General features: G+C 36.3%; 1 protein-coding gene across 2 annotated transcripts in view; it reads left to right on the forward strand.

Annotated features, from left to right (window-relative positions):
* The window catches only part of KCNH8 (potassium voltage-gated channel subfamily H member 8), a 173,710-nt gene that overhangs the window by 95,920 nt on the left and 53,362 nt on the right, over positions 1–24,428 (forward strand). For both annotated transcript variants that reach the window (XM_064704611.1, XM_064704612.1), the window contains exons 6-7: positions 5,902–6,059; positions 11,184–11,391. In XM_064704611.1, coding sequence (XP_064560681.1) covers positions 5,902–6,059; positions 11,184–11,391 — 366 coding nt within the window. The remainder of the gene's footprint in view (positions 1–5,901; positions 6,060–11,183; positions 11,392–24,428) is intronic.

The following is a 24,428-nucleotide window of genomic DNA, read 5'->3' on the forward strand; positions in this document are numbered from 1 at the left end:
AAGAAAATCATCAAGCTGGTTGTGGTTATAAATGTCTGGAAGGAAGATGCTGAACTGAAAAATCACGCTTCAATTTGAATAAATTGTTCCTAGGCAATTTGCTAGGAATATTTATCTCAGCAGTAAAATAAAAAAAAAAAGAATTTATATAGGGACAGATAAATTGTTCTTCAAACAATATGGCACTAACATTTCCTGGAAACTTTCCTAAAAGCTCTCTGGCCAAATTCTAATATCATTATCCTTGTATCATTAAATAAAATTTGCTAAAACAATCTGATACATGAAAGAGCCTGGACTTTGGGGAAGGTATTACTAGCTATGGACAACCAATGTAAAGTCACTTAAGGAAAGTGAAAAAAAAATACAAGAAATTAGAGATGAGTCAGTCATACCATCTAAAAGAGGGAGATAATGTAGAAAACTGTCTTCCCTGAAAATCAATGGGCTTAACATACCTAAAATTGTCTAGTTTTCAATACAGATTTGAATGGCTGCAGTCTAACAAAAACTCACTGCTTACATGTATGCCACTTGCCCTAAAGGCACAGGGGTTTTAATCTCATTTAGCTCCCAGTGAAAGACAGTTAAACTGAGGTATATTACATTGCATTTTCTGAAATTTAAGACTATGTCATGGGCAGTTATTGAATCACCTGCCTAATCCTGAAATGCTACTCTGCTATAACTTGATCATATGTTTAATCCCAGCAGGATTAATTTTTGAACAATCAAGCCTAAAGAGAGAAAAAAATGTTGTCGCAGGGAAATTAGCTGCTTCAGGTAAAATAATCCTGTTTACGGATAAAGTGGCTCAGCTGGCCTCCGGATAACTATTTTTTTAACAGGGATTAGAAATTGGGATTCCACAAAACACATATTTAAAATTTTACAAGGGGAAAACATCTTATGATTAATAGGTTAGCCTGATGACTATCAGTTTGTGGCTTTTGTTCCATTTATATCATTTAGGAAACTAATCTGCATTACACCCTAAGTAGAACCTCCATTTTTTAACATAATTTTTTAACATAATTTTTTTCCCTTTTCCTACTATTCACTGCGTAAATGTGTCTGTGTGTGAATGTGTTGCACAGTAGAAATCTAGAAAAAGGCCACTTGGTGAAGGATGTAGCATGTCATGCAGAACTTTAATCCAAGAGAGGTCACCAGTTTCAAAACCTTATGAGCTTGCTTAGATTTCCCAGCTCTTTTATGCCCAGTTATGAAATAAGTTGCCCTTTCTTAGAAATTGAGCATTGCTAGGGTGTGGATTTCATACTGGAAGCTTGTGAAAAATAAAATAGTCACCAATAGGTGAGTAAAAGCCATTAGAATGCTCAAATAAGGAAATAATTGTTTAGAGCTTTCCAGTTATATCATGTTATTGGAATTTATCATGTATTTGGAATGAAAATATCAAAGAACCATGCAGACATGAAAATTACAAACTTGGAAGACATTTGGGGGATAATGGTCCCTGTGTTCTGGTGTTTACTGGTGTGAATAACGTGTAAGAGCTTAATGGGAGTAAAATATATAAATAAATCAGGAACTGCAACTGTATATAGATTACAATTTTAAATTCATTTCATAGCTGAAAAAGCTGGTTTTTTTAATAAAAATGCATTTTCTATAATCTTTCACTGTATCTTTGCATGACTTTTAGAGATATCGTGTTTATTATAATATTTTTTTAAGGGATGTGTGTCCACCAGTAGTGGAAATAACAAACTGAGAGAATCCATGCAGATGGAGCTAATTAGCCGTGGGATCCAACTAGGAGAAAAATCACAGTCATGGTTTTACAAATTCACTGTTTATTATCTCTACATGCATCTTAAGGACTTACTGCCTGATGGGGCTCCAGGTGTGCTCTATTGGGTTGGTAGGGAAAGGAGATCAGTCTGCATGGTAGACAGAAAGGGGACTCAGAGGAACAGGACTCAAAAAGTAGAAAGTAATTGCATCAGCAGGGAACTGTGATCAGAAGGTGTGTGGAGCAGAAGCCCATTTTCCTACACAGTGTGCAAGGGTGATGTGATACCTAGTTCCAAGCCTCTTCAAATTGGAGATCTTGTCTCCTCCCTGTTGGGTGCTTTCAGGTGAAGTTTACCTTTGTGTTCAACCGACAAAAAAAGCCCCTCACTGCTTGGAAAGCTGACACTCTTTGCTCAAGGTTCACACACAGCCATGAGTGCAGAAATGAGTGGGGAAGGAGGAGATCATGGCGGGCTTAAGACACATTGGCATTTGTTAACACAACATGTGTCTGTTTTAAACACAGTATAAGTCTTGTGGAAAAGGCCATGTGGTTAAACATTATTTAAGGACTTTTCTTAAAGTAAGTAGGATAGTCTAGACTCTATACTGAGCTTTAATTTTCTTGAATCCTGACTTTTTTCTGTCTCATTTGAACTGAATTTTAATTATATAACAAAATAAGAACTCATATTTTTTCTAATAAAGATGTTTCACTTTTTTTTCCCTCTCTACATCAAGAAAAAAATGGTATTTTAGATATGTGAGTGCTGTGCTTCAAGACAGATGCAATGAGTTAAGCAGTTTCATATTTTCTGCTATTCCTTCTGCTTCAGTTTTAGGCAACTTTGTAATGGCATTTCTCATGTCAGAGACATTTTTTAAATGCTCTGTTTTGCTTTCCTGAGCACATGATATGTGGCTCACAAGACCAGTTAAAATGATCCTTTCCTATCTCACATTTTTAAAAATTGCGATAAAATAAATTCGGATTTCTTTTTTCTTTAGACATAATCTTTGTTATTGATGTTTGGTGAGAGGTGCTAAAGCAGAAGAGAGATTGTAGTCTTTGCCCCAGCTTGAACGAACCAAACACAGCTTTAAATATGAAGTTTGCACAGGCTGAAACTTTTGTTTCATAGAACATACTTAAAGATAGTTTGAATATCTTTACCCTTGAATACCTTTGTGAATATCTTTAAGCATACTTAAAGATATTCAAATATATCTCTTGTAGAAAAAATTTAACCCACTAATTATCCAAATATATAGAGGTCACTTCATATATGATTTAAGAATCAAAGATTAAATTTCCCTCTTGCCTTGTTTACAGGTGTAAACTTAAAATTGTTGCCCTTCATGTTGTAGGAAATGATTAAAACTCGCCTCATCTGAGAGCATTTGGAAGAAACACAGCACTAGAAAAAACCATTAGTTTTGAAGCCCTTGAATTATCTGGAATCTCCAAAACTTTACATTATTGATGCCTGTGTTGATTTTCAGATTATTCTTTCAATTGTCATCAGTTTGTAGAAGCTGCTGCACAGTAAGATTACAAACAATTTCTAAAATGTTAAATAATGCATTACTATTTTCTATTTTTAAAATACATTACATTTTGAAAATTTACATTAGTAAATAAAATATTAATGATTAGAAAACATTTATTAAAAAAGAGGGAAAAAGAAATCTTCACTTTCTTAGAAGAAATATCCAAAAACATTTTGAATATATAATTCCTACAAATAATACAATCTCTCAGAAGAAATGGTCATTTCTAAACTTGTGTTAAAGATTTTGTTGTGCTCTTAGAAGTTTCTGGCCTCAGGAGCACTTTTCTTGTGTTTTCCCTTACAGATGTCTCAGTAAATACTTTAGCACAGCAGTTAAGCTGTAAATAAGATTGCTCAGATGAAGAAACTGTTTACACCCAAGTATAGCTCAGAAAATTGTTCAGAAATGCAAGATGGGTCACACTTACTTCCCACCCTCTGGACTTTTATCTAATAAACTCGATGCAGAAAGAAGCCCTTAACATTTCCTATATATATATATATATATTTTTTTTAAATATAGCTATTATCTGGGGCTGTTGCCCTAAATTGCCTTGATAGGACAGCAGAAAAGTGTGCAGTGCAGAAAAACCTCTAATCTCCTCAATCTTGAACACTGAATTGCATATGCACATTGATAAGCCTTTGGTGTACTGGATGTACTTATATTTAAAGCAAGAATTTATCTCCTTTTCTGTTAAAGCTTTAGTGGCTTCACAGACACTAATGGGCAATAAATTAGCAAATACTTTTTCTGACTTTGATAACTACACCTTGGAGTTTGTGACATAAATGAGAATGAGCAGTTTCAAAATACTCGTGGTGCAAATATCTTTATCTTTCTTATCTCTATGAAATAAATCTTCATGAATGTATTCTGTATGTGACTGGTGTTGCCATGCTGACCTTGAAATGTGGCTAGTAACCATCTCTAAAAGGCACCTCTGGAGTTAAACTCATTGCCTTGCTCATTATGAACCATGTGAAATTATGCTATATTCCCATCTTAGCTGTATTATTGAAAATTTCATAACATTTTTGTAGCTTTAAGAATGCAGGAATAAGACTACTTCATGAGGTAATCTAAATCATTATATCTCTGATTTCACTTATATGTTCTCTTCAGCCTGAGGACCTGGTTGAAGGAAAACATTCTTAAACCATGAACCAGTTATAACCTGCAAGACCTCAGTCCATGAACCAGATACCTGCCAATTTGTGTCTAGGTCATTTTGTGTTATGGTTTTGCACTAAATCCTAAAAAAAAAAATGCAGAATCAAATGATTCTGTGCCCAAAAACTGAGAAATTCCTCAGAGATTTCATTAATTTAGGATTTTCATTAATTAACTCTACTAGGTCAAAGGGAGGTAGAAGCCAAGGTCAAAGTGTTGGAATTCGTATAGGTTTATTACTAGCAAAGTACAGATTATCCAGTATGGGAAATGATCATAGCAGCCTGTCTAGCTTCCAGCTGCAGAAGACTGCATAAAAATTCTCTACTAATGAAACCTGGCAAATTATTATTCTTCAGACCCAGAGCATTAGAACTTGGGATTTGATCAAAATTTATCCTAAATGAATCTTTTCTGATACCCCAAAGGAGTGATCCAGCATGATTTTCTCTGTGTGCTGAACCTCTCTCTCGTTCTCTTTTGGCCCCGGTGGAGAGGAAAAAGATTGTCATAGTGTAGCCTACCAACAGAACTTCTAGGGAGAAATGCAAATCAATCTCTTTTTTTCCCCTAAAGCTATCTTGCTGTAAAACACCAGCCTTAATGGTTGGCTGCATTCTTTTCTGACTCTGTAAAAGTTACATGAGTAGTTCTCACTAATATTAGTAGAAACAGGGTGCATAGCTTGAGGACAGATTATAGTCTTTGTCTTGTAGGACATGAAAATAATTGAGACTTTGTTGTCAAGACCTGAGGTTTTTTCCGAGTGCTAATGTGTTTTGGCAAGACACGTCAAAAGTACATCTCATACTGAAAGACACGCATCCTGGGATGTTAGATGGGAGCATACAAAATACACAAGCCACCAAGCAATTCATATCACTTTTGTGATCTCCACCATAGCCCAAAAGACCTTTTATTCAAGTGTGTTCAGCATTTTTCAGTTGCTAAAAAAATGGTTATCCTTGAGGATGACATTCATCATCTGTGATAAGTAGCTATCACTAAAAGAGCTTAAATCACATTTTAAAATAAAATAATTATTGATTTTTTTATTTCAAAAAGAGTGAGTAAATTTTATGGACAAAAATAACATCCTTTTTTTTCATTTAGCAAAATAGGAATGTTTGTACAGTTTAAAGATCAGTGTGTGTGGATCAAGCCCCTTTTTAAATCAGGGAGTGATAAATGTTTTAGACATTTTGTTTACTCCTTGAAAAGAATGATGTATTCATTGGTTTAACTCTATGTATGTACATCTCTTACTACCATGTTTTTTGCTTCTGTATTAGAATATTCATCTGGTATTTAGGATGCAGAAGAAAACCAAACAGCATTATTCTGAATTCCTGGTGCTGTGCCCAGGAATTAAGAAATCACTGTCTCTGATTCTGTTCATTCTTTGTCAAGCAGATATTATTTTAAATTTCCGAACAACATATGTCAGCAAGTCTGGCCAAGTGATATTTGAAGCAAGATCTATTTGTATCCACTATGTGACTACGTGGTTTATCATTGACTTAATTGCTGCACTTCCTTTTGATCTTCTTTATGCTTTCAACGTCACTGTGGTAAGTACTAACTTACCTTCTCAATTGTTCTCTTTTTTCAAGAGGGGTTTGTTGATGTGGTTTTTTTTCCCCAGATCTGGAGACTGAAACTGAATTAACTAAAATAACTAGGTGTCTTTTACAGCTTTGTGGTGTATTTTCACTCTGGATCCAACAATTTTTAATTCAATTATCTTTACTTTGTAAACAGTTGCATCTATGTTAACTTCATGTCTAATTACTTTACTCAAACACAGTTTGCTATGATTTTTGTTCTCTTATGGTTCATAAATTCAGTCCTTAATTTTTCAAGACTCATACACTTTTACTGTAGTAAAGTAAATCATTGTTATGGTCAACATGTTTATTTAGTCAGGAATCCTCTTTCTCTTCACTTGTGGGAATTTTCATGAAAAAATTACAGCATGACTATTAATTTTTTGTATGTTCTAACATGTACTGTTTACAATTGTCACTTACTTTGACTTTAGTTTCAACTCATCTTTTTTTTTTTAGGTATGTAATGACAAAAAGCTTAATCTGCTTTGAAAATGTTTGTTCTAAAATTAGGTGATGTCACAATCATGATGGATTATATTTGTGTTGGCTTACTTATGTTAAGACAAAGGTTTTTATTCTGCTAGCCCTATTGGATTTTGTAGAGTAGGGATCTACAAAATGAAATTGCAATAAGCAAATAAGCAAACAATCCCTCCCCAGAAATGCACCCTCTGAATCAAAAAGTTCAGTTTAAGAAAAAAAATATCAGCAGGTGTTTCTTAATTTTGTGGATTTTTGTCATAAAAACCTAAGGTTATCAGCTGTCCACTTTCTAATTCCCATAATTTTGATATTTCATAAACAGATGCACTCAATCTCAATTTCATTACAAGTGAGTTACAGACAAGTACAGAGATGATAGGATAAACACATACCAAAAAACACCCCAACAAACAGAAAAGAACTAGCCAGGAGGGGTCCCATACAAGGTGTCGTGCTTGATTTTATAATTTATTTTCATTTCCTTCAATGAACTCTCTTTTCATGTAATTTATTACATAAAGAACCATCAATCAAATGCTAGTGAAGATACTTTTTAGAACCTGATAGTTAGTTTCACATTGTCCACTGTTTCCTTATAAGAAGTGGGTAATCTATTTCAAAACATTACTATCTCAGTTTATCCCTTGCACTCCAACCAAACAGCCAACATAATAATGTTGGCTTAATTTCTATTAATAACTTTCATTAAATTAACCATGTTTACTTTTACAGTCAAAGAAAAAATTAAAAAACCTGAAAACAAATTTTTGTCCCAAGTGGAAGGACTGATAAGATTTCTGTACTTAATTCTGGAAAAGAAAGTATTATCCAATGATTATTTTTACAATTAAAATATCACATTATTAAAAATGCTGCCATAATATGATTAATACACATCTCCTGTCGTACTTTTAAGCTTTTTCCCTTAATGAGACCTCTGTGTGATTCCTTGATGGGAACACATTGCCTTACTGTATCATATCTCCTGTCGTGACAAGACTTGGCAACTGTTAATATAAACCTCAAGATAACAATGACTTATCAGCTGTCTCAAAACACAGGGAGGTGTTAATCGCACTACACTGTTTCCAGACTTCATGATTTAATAAGCCATTTCCTCATGTCTGTTCTCAGATTTTCACTTCATCGACTTTCAGATGTTGCCTCAACAGAACGGTGAGAAGGGGCATCAGGGAGCATCTCACCCCTTTGCTGCTCAGGCCTCGGCACAAGGGCCAAACCTTTAGGGACGCTCTAAATTCTGCAAGCATAGGTATAGTGCCATACATACCTGTGTGTGTATGTATGGCACAGATTTGTCACACCCCAGCTGGAGACTGATGGAGCCAGAGTGCATGTAAATGCTGTGGAGTCGTTTGCTGGTTTTGTATATATTTTGAAAGAAACAAAAGTTGAACTGTATGAGTTGGCTCTACTGCCTTTACACCTTACCTGGATTCTACCCTAATGTTAAAATCAGGGACTCTTGGGACATCTGAGACCACAGACACATTCCTGCCTGTCTTCAGCTCCTTCCATCCCTTTGTTCATCTGACATGAAGGTTCTCTTAATATAGGGAAATATGTTTTCAAATGTTGCCATGAAAACCAGGCCATTAAGCCCTAGCTAGAATGATTGAATTGCTCCTTTTTGAATAGCTATCAATGGTTTTAGGGCAATAGTATCATTATTTGAGGCAAAGCAAATAACCAGGTGGACAAAAAATGACTAAAATCTCTCCCACCAGTCATTTCTTAAAATTTATATCCCATTTCTTCATTAATTCATTTTTTGTGTAGGAGATGATTCTTCCAAGCAGAGAACTTCATCATTGGTTTGTAGCAACTTTATTTGTTGTCAGTAGTTCTCAGGACTATGCTGATTGAGTTTGTGTTAGTCTCAAATAAAATTCTGTCCCTGTCCTTTTGACAGAAAAAGGTTAACCCAGCTAGTCTAAAACTATTAACAAAATGAAAAATTTTGATGATTTTATATCTGTGGGCAAAGAAAAATCTTTCCAGGCACAAGTATGGGTGCTGACTCTTTATTTTGTCTTCCTAAATTTGTGACATAGAAAAAGAAGCTGCCTGATGGCATTTTAGATCTTTCAATGACATATTGGGCACAATACCAGAGGAGCATTTGGCATGACTAATGAGAAAATTCAGTGCAATAATACATGATTAATTACATCTGTGTTCAATTTTATGAAGAAATTATTTTGAAAATGGGGCAGTCCTTAGGCCTTAAAATGAAACCTGCTTCCACATTAAAAAGAATATTATGATATATGATTCATGTCTCTGTAGCTTAACAGAAATGGTCAGAATTTAGGGAAGACTGATAACTGGCAGGGCACACAGAATTATAACAGTCCTTTTGCCATTTCTTGTTTGTAGGAATCTTAAAAAAGAATGAAATAATTTCACCAAAGCTATCATTATTTATTTGTGATGTTTTACAACCTAGGCTCCCATGGGAAGATGAAGGCTCCAATGTGTAGGGCATAGCACATATACAATCATTATATAAATCCACATTATACAATTGTTTGTATGTTACTGCTACACCTTGAAGAGTCAGTCATGAATTTATGTTTAAGTGCATTTATGTTATAAGTGCAATAGAACCATGTTTGATTCAAACAAGCTGATGAGAGAGAAGAAAAGGAGACTTTGTGAAATTAATTACCACTGGAACAGAGGCAGTTGGTAGAGTTTCATGGCAGTTAAAGAATAACTATAAATTAAAGCTATATGACTGTAATAATAATATAAACCTGGCAATTACTTCAAGTATTTTGCAGCCTTCTGCCCTAGATTTGCAGATATTCTTGGGCTTAAGGCCACAGACATAACTAATTCCCTGGCACTGTAGATGGAGAATGCCATGGAAATGAAATGCAAGAAACGACCTTGTAAATATTTGTGTGTTCAAATGTCAGACCTTATTTTAACAATGTTTTTTGAAAAATGCCATATTTTTTGTTGATTTTTTTTTCCTTTCTATGTACATGAAAAAAATGTAAAGGTTCTTGAGAAAAAAAACCCACATTAAATAATGGGCTGCAAATATTGCCCTTTGAAGAGGCTCATGGGAGGAGAATTACTTATGCACTACCAAAACTGTAGTGGCAAAAAACAAAATGCTTGTAGGTTCCTTATTTTCTTCTTTACAGGTTTCTCATATACTTAATTCCTGAGAGTGGAATATAATCAATGTGTTGTTAAATGTTTTAAATAATCAAAAACACCTGATGTTACAAAATATGTCAGTCACTTCAGATCTAGCTGTTGGTGAATGCACACCAATAAAATTTAGATTTCACATTGTTATCTATGGTAACAGAAAGGCTGAGCATCAGGATATTCTGGATTAGAAAAAGCAAAAGGATATTGATTGAGCTGTGTTTTTAGACTTGCTTTTGGGAGAGCTCTTTATTGTGCTTTGGGAGTGCTGTGGCAAGACACATAAAGTCTGATGCTACTTTTCCAGCTGATGTGGGTATCCTGTATCAAGCAGGCCTTAATCCTACTGTCTCATTAATGGAGGAAGCAAAAAAATGCTTACTGTTAATAAAAATTATGTCTATTTAATCTTAGACAAATACATTAAAACTGTTTGGATCCTAATCTGTATATTGTTTGCTAACTCTGCCCAACAGCTGAAGCACAAGCCAAGTACAATCACAGCAAAACTGTGGCCTGTGCACAATATGGTATGGATGTCAGTTGCAGGATGCTCTGGAAGGGTTGGGGTCATCCAGAGACTGTTCACTTTATGCTGGAACTCCCCTAAAGCCAGAGCCATGCACTTCATAAACTGATGTATACTCAGGGTGCTGAGCAGATTAGGTGCTGCTTTTGCCACATAAACTTGAAAGGCAATAATATTTTATTTAAGGAATTTAAGAAGTAGTATTAGAAGTTTTAATGGAAGCCTTTTTGGACTACTACTTAGTCCAGAGCAATAAAATATGACAAGGTCCCTGAACACAGGGTTAAATCTCAAGAAAAAATCTGAGGCTTCTCTAACTTCTCTGCTCTATTGTTCTGCAAAATATCTGCTATTTGTTATTGCCTCTTCCATGCAAAATTATAGGCTGGTTTCATCTCATATACAGTTAAATTAGGTCTGCTGTTAGCTGAAAATCAATGTGTGTTTGGAGATACTCTTTTTGTGATTTCATATTGCAATCAAACGATTTTTGGTTAGTTTGACAATTGTGTTTCTCTTCTAGAGCTGGGAAGAATCAATTTTTCACAAGGACAAATTTTTAAGATAAATCTGAAAGAAAACTGCATGAAAAAAGGATAACATGAAAGATCTCCTAGTATTTCAAGTTTGCTTGGTTTATATCAGAAATAGTAATTGTGTATTTACACATCAAAATTTCATACTTCTTTTTTTAACACCTTCTTTGCTGTTCTCTGCTGTCTTAAGATTTAGTCCAGTCAGATGTGCAGCTGCATGAGGAGTGGGCAACATTTCACAGAGCTTTAGAATTTCCTTTCTTGAAACAAGAGGTCTGTGTGATAGAAGCAAGCTGCTGCCAAGGTGTTTGGGTGCTGACAAGCGGTTTTCTCTCCCCGTTCCCCCAGGTTTCCCTTGTCCACCTTCTGAAAACCGTGCGGCTGCTGCGGCTGCTGCGCCTCCTGCAGAAGCTGGATCGCTACTCCCAGCACAGCACCATCGTCCTCACGCTCCTCATGTCCATGTTTGCCTTGCTTGCTCACTGGATGGCCTGCATCTGGTATGTCATAGGGAAAAGGGAGATGGAGCAGAACAACCCCCTTACTTGGGACATAGGTAAGTTCTTCCTTCCCACATGGACATATACACACATATGTATATATCCATAAATGTGTGCAAATATATAAAAATGCATCTATAACTCACTCAAAATTTCAGGTTTTGCTCAGTCTTATACCATTATTTAGTGCTGTTTGTACAGAAAAGGAAGAGACTGGCAGTCTCTGAATTTCTGATCAATCTGAAGAAGAGGGTTATAATAAAAATCAGTTGGAAAAAATACAAGATGATTTTAGATTTTTAAGAGTGATTAGGAAAATTAATCAGTCAAAACATTCCCTCCAGTGTGCAGATTATTTCTTCCTATGCATTGAAACAGATAGGCCCTGAAATGTCTTCAAGTTAAAAACTTCCTTTGAAATTACTGTTTAGAGGATCTGCAGGCTTAGATTTTTCAGAGCAGATGTTTATCAATGTTTATCATGTTTATCAATGGAATGCCTAGTTTTGGTCCAATCTTTAGTTTCTATCCCAGCCTTCATTGTGATCTGCGTGTTCTACATCAACTCTTCAGCTTTTAAGCTTTTAATTTTTTGTAATGCAACATCTTCCATAAACAAAGTTTATCTAAAGGCAAAACAGTTCCCCAAGAGAAAAAATATTTGGTGTGGGGAAAATAATGCAAACACCTGCGACCAAAAGCTCAGTGATATGCATTCAAACTGTGGATTGCCCTATTTTTATCTCCTTTAGATTCTTTGGTTTTTCTTACCCCCATTATCATCTGTCTAAATATCACCTAATTATGATAAATATGAGGGAAAAATAACAATCATGTAAAAGTGCTCAACCTCAGAGAAGTCAGGATGCTGGGTCAGGAAGAGAAAAAGAAGAAAGTTCAGGAAATATGTGTTTCTAGTTTTTCAATAGGTGACTTAAAGACTTGGGGAGTCTTCTTATTCTTCTAAGTGGATTGTTGATTTGTCATTTCATTTGTAAACCAGGTCGGTGACCTGCTGCTGAAATCCTTATAGAGAGCAAACTTCTGACAGAAAAGACTGCAGCTTTAGGGGAGAATATACAAAGAAAGCCCACTGTGCAAAAATTGGTCAAATACTGCAAACAGAGAAACAAATCCAGATAATAATAATAATGATAATAATGTCTCTCTGGTGAGAAGCAGCTCTGAAGGCACTTTGTCAGCTTATGTAGGCCACAAACAATAGCTGCTTTCAAAGCATTCATTGCAGTCAAAATGATGATGGTGGGCTGCATCCTTGCTCCCTGGGTAGGGCTGCTGGCCGTGCTCCCCATGCTCCCTTTTCCCTGAGGCAAGGCCATGTTCAGAAAACACTCCTCATGGGGCTCTTAGCATTTATTACTATGAAAACATTAACCTACACCCATCAGTTTTGTCCTTTCTTGGGCAAGAGCAGTAATAACCAAATGTCCCAACAGCCTCACTAGAACCATTCCCAGTTCAACTGGAACAGAGACATTTCCCAGAAGTCCCATTTGTGTCTCAGTGCAGGGATTGTATCTGGGTTATCACAAACTGATCATCCTCCAGTGGGCTTCCCAGGCTGGAATTGCTCCTTTACAGCCCCTCACCACCAACTTACCTCAACCTGTGACAATCAGGGACATTCCCTGGACAGCTGTAGGCAGTGCATTTCCACATTGGATGGGCCAAAGCGCTTAGTGGTGCATGCTCTCAGACTTTCACCTTCTACATGGAAAAAGGCTTTTCTTGAGCTTACAGATAGGTAGGCATTCTTCTAGGGTTTTTCTTTCCTAAAGGTATGAGTTTGCATTTTTGCCTGGATGGCTGTTCCACCACCTTCGTGGTGGTGGATGGTCTCTAAAATATTTAGATGCTATAAATTTATAATAAAAATGATACTGCAATGACTCCTGTAATGCTCCTACAGATATTAGTTCTAGAGCTAAGTGAAATAATTTACAGCTTTGGAGATTTGTTTGGATTTTTTTGTTTGTTTGGTGGGGTTTTTTTAAAATGAAATGGTTTTAAAATGTTAAAGGCTTAAAATGTTAAAATATTAGATACTGGTTGCAAGAAAAGAGCCGAGAAAATTCCAGATATCTGTCATGAAGCAGTTGTTTTGCAAGGACCACTCCAGCACTGACAAAATTTCTGGTTAAGCTTATGCATCACATATAAGAGCACAAAAATTTATATTATGTTATTTTTTCAATCAGTACAAATTCTACTGCTCTCCACATGCAAACTACTTGCTGATGCAACACAATGAAATTAAGTCTTGGTCCTCTGTGTACCTTTTGCTATGCTGGTGATTGTATGTAGCCAACCTTTCTTTTTGTCATTTAAGAAAACTTCAAATGACAAGTTCACTACACCTCATAGCATCCACACTGGGGATAATTTGAGGGGAGAATAGTAGTTGTAATTTAGAGTATGAGTGATTAAGCAAAGTAAAATGAGGTCTGGAAATCATAATAAATCATAAGCAAATAATGTACACAGGAGAAATCTTGCTTGGAGTATAATTAAGGTAGTATTACTGTAAGGCACTGAGGATATTCTGCTCTCCTAAAGGAAGACCTCAACTGAAAAATTTGTGCTGTTTTGAAGAGCATATAAAAGAGGTTTCTTACTGCAGGCAAAGCAGTAGAATATGATCCTTACTCGTATACTTCAAGGTTTTAATTTTTTAACTTTTAATTTCTATATACCAGAACTGGAGACTCAAGCTTCCATCAGTGCATCATATACAGAGCTTATTTCAGCCTTTGAGAGGCTTTCTAATGGCAAACATTAAAAAATACCATACAAAAATTATAATTCCAAATTTATTTTTTTAATTAAAGGAAATGTGTCTCTTCCTTGGAAATTCTATTTTTTATTCTTCGCTGGAATGTCTCAGGTGATGTCCACTTGAAAACAGTATGGCACCATGAGTATGGATGCTACAATGTATGGAATAGCTGAAATATAGGGAAGGGTTTGTTCTAAGAAAGGAAAATCATGTCTGGAATGAAAAGAAGATTAATTTGCTTTTTATGTTTGCCGCTGTTTTCGGGGGGTAGAGGCAGAGGGAGAAAAAATCTATTAGCTTTTACTGACACCATTTAGTGCTTCCTCAGACAATCTATAGCACAGATTTTAAGACTGAGGTTTGCTAACACCTAAAGCAAACATTTTAAAGCTGCAGTACTGTTAACATAATACTTTGAACCTTGCTGTGCCATCAGATATGCGCCATGGCCCAGATCTAGCAGCATTTGCTTCCTGTATCTATTTCTCTAGCTAATTTAAACAACTGTGGTGCTTAATTTGCATTTGAATAGGGGCAATGGGAGTGATAACATTGTTCCTATGAAAATACCCAGAACAGAAAATGGCATTTGCTTTGTTCTTCCTGGATCTAATCGTAAGCCTTTATTTCACTTTTTGTCCTTATTCAGCCAACATTCCCATGGCAAACAATTTTAAAATGTAGTTACATTCACAAATTTAGCCACTTGGTTGTACAGTGAGAAAGGTGAAATGTCTGGGTCTCTTACTGATGAACTGTCCTGACATGGGGGCATTGGGACATAGTGTTAAAAACTGGATCTCTTCTTAGCTCTTGTATTGCTAGATTTAGCTGATTACATTATTTGGAAGATATACACCATGGGCACTGCTTTTAGATGCTGGAAACCTTTACCTCAGCAAGTTCTCCCATCTTAGGAAAGAGTTGTTCCATGTGCAGCATTTTGACTCTAATGTCTGATAAAATCACAACTCCTGGACATATAATTCCCATCCATTGGAGACTGTGGTACTGTTCTTGTCCTGCTTTTCCCTTTCGGCATTTTCAGATCCCTCTCTGTTACATTTCAACTTGCTCCCCTCATTTGTTTTCACTGGTGAAACAGATGTCTCAGGGGACATGGCATGATCCCCACCAACCTGTAAAAAAATAAATTTTTTGTTCGCTGATACTGAGTAGAGGCTAGACTGTGTTTAGGTTCCTGGCTGATACTAACAATCCAGTTCCACTGGCTCCCATTTCTGTAGTTTAATTGGCATCAGATTTAGGCATGGGCTCTTTATTTGCTGATAGCTTTTTTGTATTAATATATACTGAGCTATACACTATGCACTTTAAAGATCTTATTAAACATGAGAAAATTATTTTTCTACCTGACTCTAGAGGAAACAGAAAATATTGAAAATATTTCCTGTTGCTGAAGGCATTCATTCTGTGAGAACCATGTGAGCTGTTGAAACTCAGCTGTCTTGAGTGTAGCAAGGAGATTAGGACAGGGCCAAGAGTCAGGATGCTGGCTCCCTTAGATAATCAAAACTGTCAAGTATAATTTGTGCCACTGTCTCAAAAAACATTCCTTCCTGTCCACCAGAAATTTAGCTGCAACTTTTTATTATTCCTACAGTAACACAACATTCTGGCAATGGATGGGATTGTTATCAATGTAAAATACAGTAAAAAAATAACTTGTGTTTTTTATAGTTAATAAATATTTTCTTTGGAATAAGCTTTAAAATCAGTCCTGTAAAGGGCATTGTTCTTCAGCTGTTTAAATCTTTATTTCAGTTGAATACCTCAATTTTCATCCCAGGTTTTTACTCATTTTATATTAGTTTTTTAATGTACAGCACTTTTGAAAACAAGAACTCAATTGTACCACATACGCTGCAGTATAAAAACTTCCCACACACACTTTGTTTATCACTCTCTTGCAGTCAGAGCCTTTGAAAGGATGTGGATGCTGACTCCCAGTGAACACTCACAATTAGCTGTCAGTGGCAAGGTGCAGGAAAAGGTGCTCAGTACCTGAGTAGTGCCAGTAGGAAAGGCTGAAAATAAGACTGTGCCTTCAGGGTTTTTCTGTCAGGTGTTATGTGTCCCACGTTGGACTGAAGTAAACAGCTTTAATTCAAGATACTGTCTTCCCCACTGAGTTCTTCAGTAAATTTAAATGGAGGGGCAAGGTACTGAAAGATCTCCACGTGGTGCATATAGCAGAGAATCTCCAAGTATCTTAAACATCTAAAGATTGTGATGCTTCTGGCCCAATGCAGAAGTTGGCTGAAATGGGTTTTCCAAAATGCAGGTGTCCTACATCCTAGATGCAAACTTTAGGTTAAAACCTTGAGTTCAGGTTTATAAATTCTGCCCAAGTCCTTTGCGCTCCCCACATAGCTTCACTCTTGTCAGAATTTTGTAATTCCAGCATCAAGATGGAATACCCATTAAGAGAGACATTTACCTGTAATTCTCTTGAGTTTCAACAGCCTGGGAAGTTTTAGTGCCAAGAAGCTTTTCCCTAGTTTATGCTAAGAAACCAGAAGCAGCTGGTTTTAGTTTTCACAAGGTTCTGAGCAATTTTACCAGGAATTCTGAAGGTATAGATTTAAGCTTATCCTTCACAATAGATACTTGTGGCATTGGTGTATTTATTCAGGTTAAAACTCAGGCTATCCTCTTTTCAGAAGAAAGATTATTTTTAGGTATGTATGCATCTGCTAGTTCTTCCACAAATATTGTATGTTAGTGAACTAACAAGTTCCTGGTGTTCTTAGACCCAGCATAGCCCTTAGGTAAATAGTAGTACAATTCATATGGGAAAAATCAGTGCCATTTTTTCCATTATCAATCAATACAATACATAATTTTTCAAAGCAATAATTCACTTTTAACTCCTGCTGTTTTCATATTACAGTAAGTCTCAGAATGTACTGCAGAAGCAGGTAAATATGAAGGTATTTTTGCAAAGCAAAATTACTTAAATGGATAGATGTGACAGAAGACTTGGTGTGAAAGTTGAGATAGAGGTGGTGTTTATTTTTCTTTTTTTATATATGAATTATCTTCACTATTAACGATCTTAGATCATTCCAGCTTTGTCCCTGTACATTTCCTTCTGCTAAAGGATTAAAAACTTGGGTTTGAATGTGATATGAGCACTTTTTACTAAATCTAAGCATTCTTTAAAAACATTTTAAAAATATGAAAAATAATGATATTTTTTAAAATGTGTGATTACCAGTCTGCTTTTGAACCCTTTCAGACTCATGTTTGCAACACATTCTTAGCAACGTTGGTGGCCAGAATTTAGTTCCAAAAAAAATTAATGAAAACTGAGATTTTGTGTGATCACAAATCTCCAGGTAGTGGGGCTGTCAGGAAAATCAGCTAACAGAGGCCACATGATAAAAGTGTAGTGCTAAGGAATGAAGAGGGTTTGGACCCAGATGATGGGAATGTTTGGGGCATGCAGTACGTGTACCTACTTCTGTATTCCAGACCGACCTTCTGGAGCTTGAGCCTGGACCTACATCAAAACAGCTTCCAGTAATTTCAACAAATGCTCAGCTTGTGAAGAGCGGGTTCTAATGATCTCCAAGTGGAGCCTTGGGGAAGGCTGCAGCTGGCCCCTGCTCCTGAGCTGCCTGGCAGATGGCAAGGCTCAGCACAGGTGCCCAGCATGCCCTGGTCTGCCTTAGTGGGAGCATCAGTTCCGTTTGTTTTGTGGCACTGTAGGAACTTAGTGAATTCTCCTCACTGCCAGAAAGAGTGCTTGTAAATTTCCAAGGATCTCAGCCAAGAGAACTGTGTTCTGCTGTAAAATATTGGTCTGGTTTCAGTGCTCCAAACACACATCCATCAGGTTAGAGGTGACACGTGTAGATTTATGAATCCTTGTGCAGAACAAGAAAGAACATCATGCTGACTACACTGCACAGCACTGCACAGATATTATAGTGTATAAAATATTACAGTGCTAGCTCGTTCCCCAGCAGTGATCAATTGTTCACTTCAGTCTGTCATCTCTCTACCTGAATGTTTGACTTTTAATTTCTTTTCCAATCTGCTTCAATTATGGATTTTCTTCATTTTTAGTCATTAGTGATAACAGAACCTATTCCTCTAGAACTATGGTCCTTTCTGGTTTTGAAGTTGCATCTTTAAGAAAAAGAGTTTTAAAATATATATTTATGTCATACATGAGTGCTGGTATCTTCAATTTAGTAAAATCAATTTTAAGGCTCTCTTGACCTGGGATACCTGTATTAAAGGTTCATTGCTGTGTGGAATAGAAATATCTGTATAATACTCACCTGTTTAGTTTTTTGGTGGTTTTTTGTAGGAAGCGGAGCTGAAAATTCACTGCTAATTAATATTTGAAGGAAATGGTTGATGGCTACCACTCTTGTGAAGTATTTGGAGTATCAATATCTGAGAGACTCAGCCAACTAGTTTGGGTGGTTTCTTGTAGTGTTGTAGAAAATAATTAGCCCCTGGAGTGTCATTCAGAAATAGTAATAGGAATAAAGTAGACAACCAAAACAAGAAGATCGCTTTGAAGCTATGAAACTTTTCAAAGTACTCATTGTACAAATGACTACAAACAGTACTTATTACATTGCACATGCTTTGAAAAAGACAAGGATATACCAAAATCCTGAAGCATTACATAGTGATGAAACACTCTAAAGCAGTTCAAACAGAAAATTTTAATCCCAGGAGAATATCTAACATTGGAATGCTTTTAAATAATTTTATTGCTGTTTTTAATCCTTAAAAGTTTTAGTCCTCTGTGAAAGTAATGCTTTTATTGTGCACGCAATGCGTAAATTTTCCATTAATTCTTTGAAGTTCACAATATCTAGCCTTGTTAAAACAAATATAAATAAATTCATTAAAATCATGAAGAAATTAGAATTAATGTACTATGTATTTCAAAACAACCAAAAAAATCTTTATTTAAAGTCTGCTGGGTATCTTACCTGATTGGTGAAAATAATTTTTTATGTAAAATACTATAAATGAGGCCAGATTTGGAGCATCTTGTGGTGTGAAATATTAATGAAAGAAAAGTTTTTCTTTTTTCCCTGATTGGGTTAGAATTTTGAATAAGGCAGAAATGCGAGAAAGTTCATCTGGCTTTTGAAGAAATCCTATTTGCAGATAAACATAGCTATTCATTATTTTTGCACAATAAAAGCAGAGGCACATAGTATTTTCTGTGTCTGTCAGTCAGTTAGATTGAACACAGAGAAATTTAACTGCTGCAAGGGAGTTTCATGTGCAAAACTGTAATCACCAGAACATATGTGGGAAGTATGTGTGGAAACCTGTCTGCCCATGATAAAGACCTACACTTACAAATTAAGGTTTTGGAAGGGCTTATAAATTTATATTTTAAAATATTCATAGAAATTAAGTTTGTGGAAATTTTTCATTTTCTATTTCTAAACTCAAACCAGTGTGTTTGAGGTGCAGGTATGTGAAACTAAAATATCATGTATTGAGCTGAACTGAAGCATTCCCTTTGCATTTAGATTAACATCAATTTGTATTTTAGCTGCTCTGGGCCTTAGTAAGTCTTCCCTGCTGTTCTTTCCTATAGGCTTAGTTCCTTGATTAAACTGTATTTTCCTTTACACACTGTACTTTGCCTTCTGATTGAACCATTTTAAGCAATCACCAAATAGCTCGGGACTGAGATACCATATTGGATTTGTAGCCCAGAAAAAAGCAGGCATGAAAGTAGCTCATTAAATAGAGTGTGAATTTTTTACATCATTATTAATACATTTCCAAGATTTTGTAACTAATAAAAAAAATTTTGGACAGTTTTCAAGTCAAAGGTAAAAATCTGGCATGCAGATGAAGCCCTCTGAGATTTGACAAAGTGTCCTGCTGCATTGAACTACAAAATACCTGTGTATCATTTATTAATTCTACAAAGCAGTTTTCATTGCAGTGGAAAAGCTGTATCTGGACCAATTTCTGCAACCATGGCAGAAATTCTCAGTGCCACGTGTAGGGGAAAAATCTGCCTAGTGAACACCCCAGAAGAGAGGGTGGTCCCAACAGGTAAAATAATGCCAAGATCTTTCCACATGGCTTCTGTAATGGGAACACCAGAGAGTATAATTATTGCAAATTGAAAATATTGTGCATAGAAGCTCTGTTCAATCAATTTGAAGTTACCTCAGAGTCTTTAACCCTTAATTGTACTTGGAACTGTAGATCTTTTGGCTGCAGAGAACCTCTGGGGTTTATTTAAACCAGTTAGATAGTTGAACCAGGACCATCACAGGCAGTAAATCTGGTCAAACAGCTTGCTCCATCCAAATCCTGAAAACCTTGACTGGGTACCTTGTACTAGGGTTACACTACCCTCCTCTGAGAGCTCTGTACAATTTGCTAAAGCATTAATGTCTCACACATTGGTGTTATAGGAAGTTCTGTTAGAACTCGGAAATTCCTGCTTCTGTTTTAAAGCTCGTGGCTTGGCTGTTCAAACTGTAACTTTTCAATCTAATTGAAACCCACAAAGCCTTTGCTATGTATTTTGAAATCTTTCCATCAGCTGCTTCAATAGGTGATTGGACTGCCCTTCAGCCCCATCACATAAGTAGAGATCCTAGGGTGCTAGAAAACCATGTTGTGTTCCAAAGACATCCTATTAAGATGAAAATAGCTTTTCTTTTCTCTTCTTTTGTAGCACACGCCTTAAATTTTTAATGTAGAGATGTCCTTTGCATATATTCCTATTTTCTATTTATTTATCATTTTTTCTCTGCCCTTTACCAGAGCAGGTGCTTGATAAAAGAAGGGTTTTCTGCTGCCAGAATAGAAAATCATTTCTGTACAGAAATGAAGAAATTATTCAAGAGTCTTTCCAGTCTCTCTTCCATTTTCCTATACCCTGTAAAATATTTCTGTTCCTTTTGTCCTTTCAGGTGACAGTGCTTAAAGTTACCTAGTACTTACATTCAGTCAAAGAAGCCAATGTGAAGCTGTGAGAATATGTCAATGAATTCTGCAGCATGTAAAGTTTTTCACAAGACACATTCTGTAAAAGTAATTATACCTAATTATTTTAAATTGTTTTTCATTGTTAGCTCCAAGAGAGCTGGAGATAAAAATGCTAATGCTTAGGATTCCCTTATGTCACACACTTCAAAAAGACCTGTCATGTGTGCAGACACAGATGTATTATTTCAGAACTGCATCAGCTTTAAAAATGTAGCGTACTTTTCCATTAAGACACCACCTTTCTTCTTTACTTTTTACTCTTTCTTTACATCAAGCCCTTATTACACTGCAAACTCATGGGGTTTTTTTGTTATCTTTAACTATAATCCAGAGTAACAGATCCCCTGTTGTTGATCTCCTCCTCACAAAAAAAAAAGCCAGATATGTTTGGATCTAAACTTCCTTGATTCAAGAATTGAAAAATGTTGCTTATGTTCTAGAATCAAGGAATAAAAAACCCAAGACAAAGCAAGAGCAAATAAAGTGCTAATACCATTTATCATACGGCTGCCTGTCAGAGGCAGGTCCCTGTTCAACACAGTGGCTCCTTAGATAAGAACACAAAGGGGAATGTTTAGACAATGCTGTAAAATCTATGGAGCAAGCAAGGAGAGGGTTGCAGCGAGGGTTAGCACACTTAGCTGTTATCTAACCAGCATGGATGTCAGCAATAAAACAGACAAGGAGAAATGGACGTCAGGTAGGCTGCAGCTCTCTGTGCTGACCCAAACTGAACTCCATACTGTCATTATCATCTCCTGTGTGATCATGTACAGGCCATTCAGATGAAAATTAGTATGGTTATATTGCAATTGTGCAATAAACCTTTCCTTTGCAGTTAGACCTACAGAAGGAAACAGTTTCTGCGCTGAGGCTTCTGCCCCTGTTTTGCCAAACTGGGAGACTGCATTTGAACAGGTAGTAGGTGCTGGGGGTTGGCTTGATTTCTGTCGAAAAGAGGGCAGGAGAGGGGAAGGTACCACCTGCCAGGGACCACTTCTTGCATTACTCAGATTTAAAAAGCGGAGTCTGGAAGTAAACAGCTCTACTCTTGCAGACTGATGACAGTTAGACAGAATGAAAATATAAGATATGTGTAGAAAATTACACTGATTTTCTAAAAAATATAGTCCTCTTGATATCTTTCTCTTGCAAATAAACAATACTTTTTTTAACAAAGATTTTAAGATGGTGATTACCACTGTCACAGCTTCCATGAGAATTTATTTGCAGATTCTGAGTCAGAACTTTAATATATTAACTCTTAGGACTGAGAAATAGTCATAAGAACTGAAAGACTTTATTTTTCTGATATTTCTCTGATGGCGAGACCTGAGCAGTGAGAACAGCAGGGTAGAGGTGAGATTAATTTACCAACTACGCCATGCTGCACACACTTAGACAAAAAGCTTTGGTAACAACTTTAAAACTTACATTCTGCAAGTCTGTGTTGTGTGGGAGATTTTGGCATATTTGAAAATAAGTATTTCATTTTAAAATCATCTCTATTGCTTGTGGAGGAGAGTTCTTATTCCTTTAAAAAGATACGGATAGCCTGCCTGTAGTAGCTCAAAACCTTTCTGGCATGATTTGGACTCCAAACACATAGAGCTGCAAAACAGGTTTCTAACTCTTTAGCTGACACCATAAAAAAAACCCCTCATTACCATCAATATTATTGCAGGAACACCTGGGGTGCTACTTATGGGTCAAGGCCGTCTTGTCTCCATTGCTGAATTAAATACAGAATAAAAAGGCTGTTCTTGCCCAAGAGGATATCACAGTCTAAATATAAGATCAGAAAAGCTCTAACAGATGGGTACAGACTGATGGAGCACAGGGAAGCAAAGAGGGCATAGATGGACTTGCTCTTTGCACTGAATGGATGACCAGCACAAATGTGTCTAATTCCAAACTTAGCCTGGAAAAAGACAGTAACAGCCAGATTGCCTAAGGAGCAGTAATGTTAAGTACTGAAACTCTTTCTGCAGTGACACTTTGACCATTTCCTTTAAGAATATGATATTCACATAATTTACATACTTCTGAATATGGCCTTACAATTTTATTTCTCAAATTACCTATACATTTAGATTTGCATGATTTACCTGTAATCTAAAAATTAAATTACCATAATACTATTTTACCAAAAAATGTGGTTAATTTACTTATGCTGCTATTTTTTTTAGTGTAAGAACCCTAGGAAAACATACTGGGGAGAACAAAGCAAGATAATTTTCAAAAAATGAAAAAGTGGGTTTTTTCACTCCAAATATGTTAATAGCATTGGAGCTGTTTGTAAACTATTTATAGTAAAAAAATTAAACTTTTAATCAAAAATAGTTAGCTATATTAAGTGCTTTGCATGTATTGCCTTCTACTATTGCAGAAAGTTGATAATTGAAAATTTCCCCATCTTGTCCTTTCTTTGGACCCGATGGTCCAGAGATCTTTTCCAATCTAGTGGATTCTGTGATTCAATGGTGTGGGGAAGAGAGAGTAAACAGCTGACTTGCAAAAGCAAGAGGGATTTAAACCTCCCACATTTTCAAACACAGTCATCTAACAAATTACTGTTGAGAAGAGCTGTACTAGCTTATCACAGACTACAGTTTCAAGAACATTCCTTTTCTAAATGACTCTTTGACAAATGAGGCTGAGGGAAGTTATGACCTAGTTCTGCAGGAATGTAGGTGCACTGACCATGCACACTGGAGCTTCTTTGCAACAGTAAGTCTAAATGTTTAGAGAAGTGTCATAAAATATCAAGAGGAATGTGTTCCTTTCAGGTCTGCTGAGTCAGCTCTTAAAATCCTTATACATAGCTCTTATAGGTAATATAGACAGGTCTCTCTACCTTGGAATAAATGTATCTCTCCTGTAAGGGGAATCTTTATTACATTATACTGTGAGACTGGTACAGAGGTGTATTGGAGACTTCCTCATAAATGTGAGGAGCAGCTCTGTGTGATTTGTTTAGCCGCCCACAGAATACCAGCTGCACGTCCCAGAGATGCAATCTACAGCCTTGTGAGGCAGCAAGGCAGCAATGCAGTGTAGGGGTGAGGGGAACAACTACCCCAGAGCCTTATGGACGTGATAACCTCTGTGCTCCTGCAGAGCTTTTGCTGGCTTTTTGGAGACTGACTTGAAGCTCTGCCCAAAGGGATATCTCCCACCAGTACCCCTCCTTTCTTTCTTCTCTCACCAGAATAAACTCTACTTGTAGGCATGAAATAAATTCCCTGGAAAGATAATATTTTGCCACATGGT

Source organism: Zonotrichia leucophrys, chromosome 2, assembly GCF_028769735.1.
Source record: "Zonotrichia leucophrys gambelii isolate GWCS_2022_RI chromosome 2, RI_Zleu_2.0, whole genome shotgun sequence".
Lineage (NCBI taxonomy): Eukaryota > Metazoa > Chordata > Aves > Passeriformes > Passerellidae > Zonotrichia > Zonotrichia leucophrys.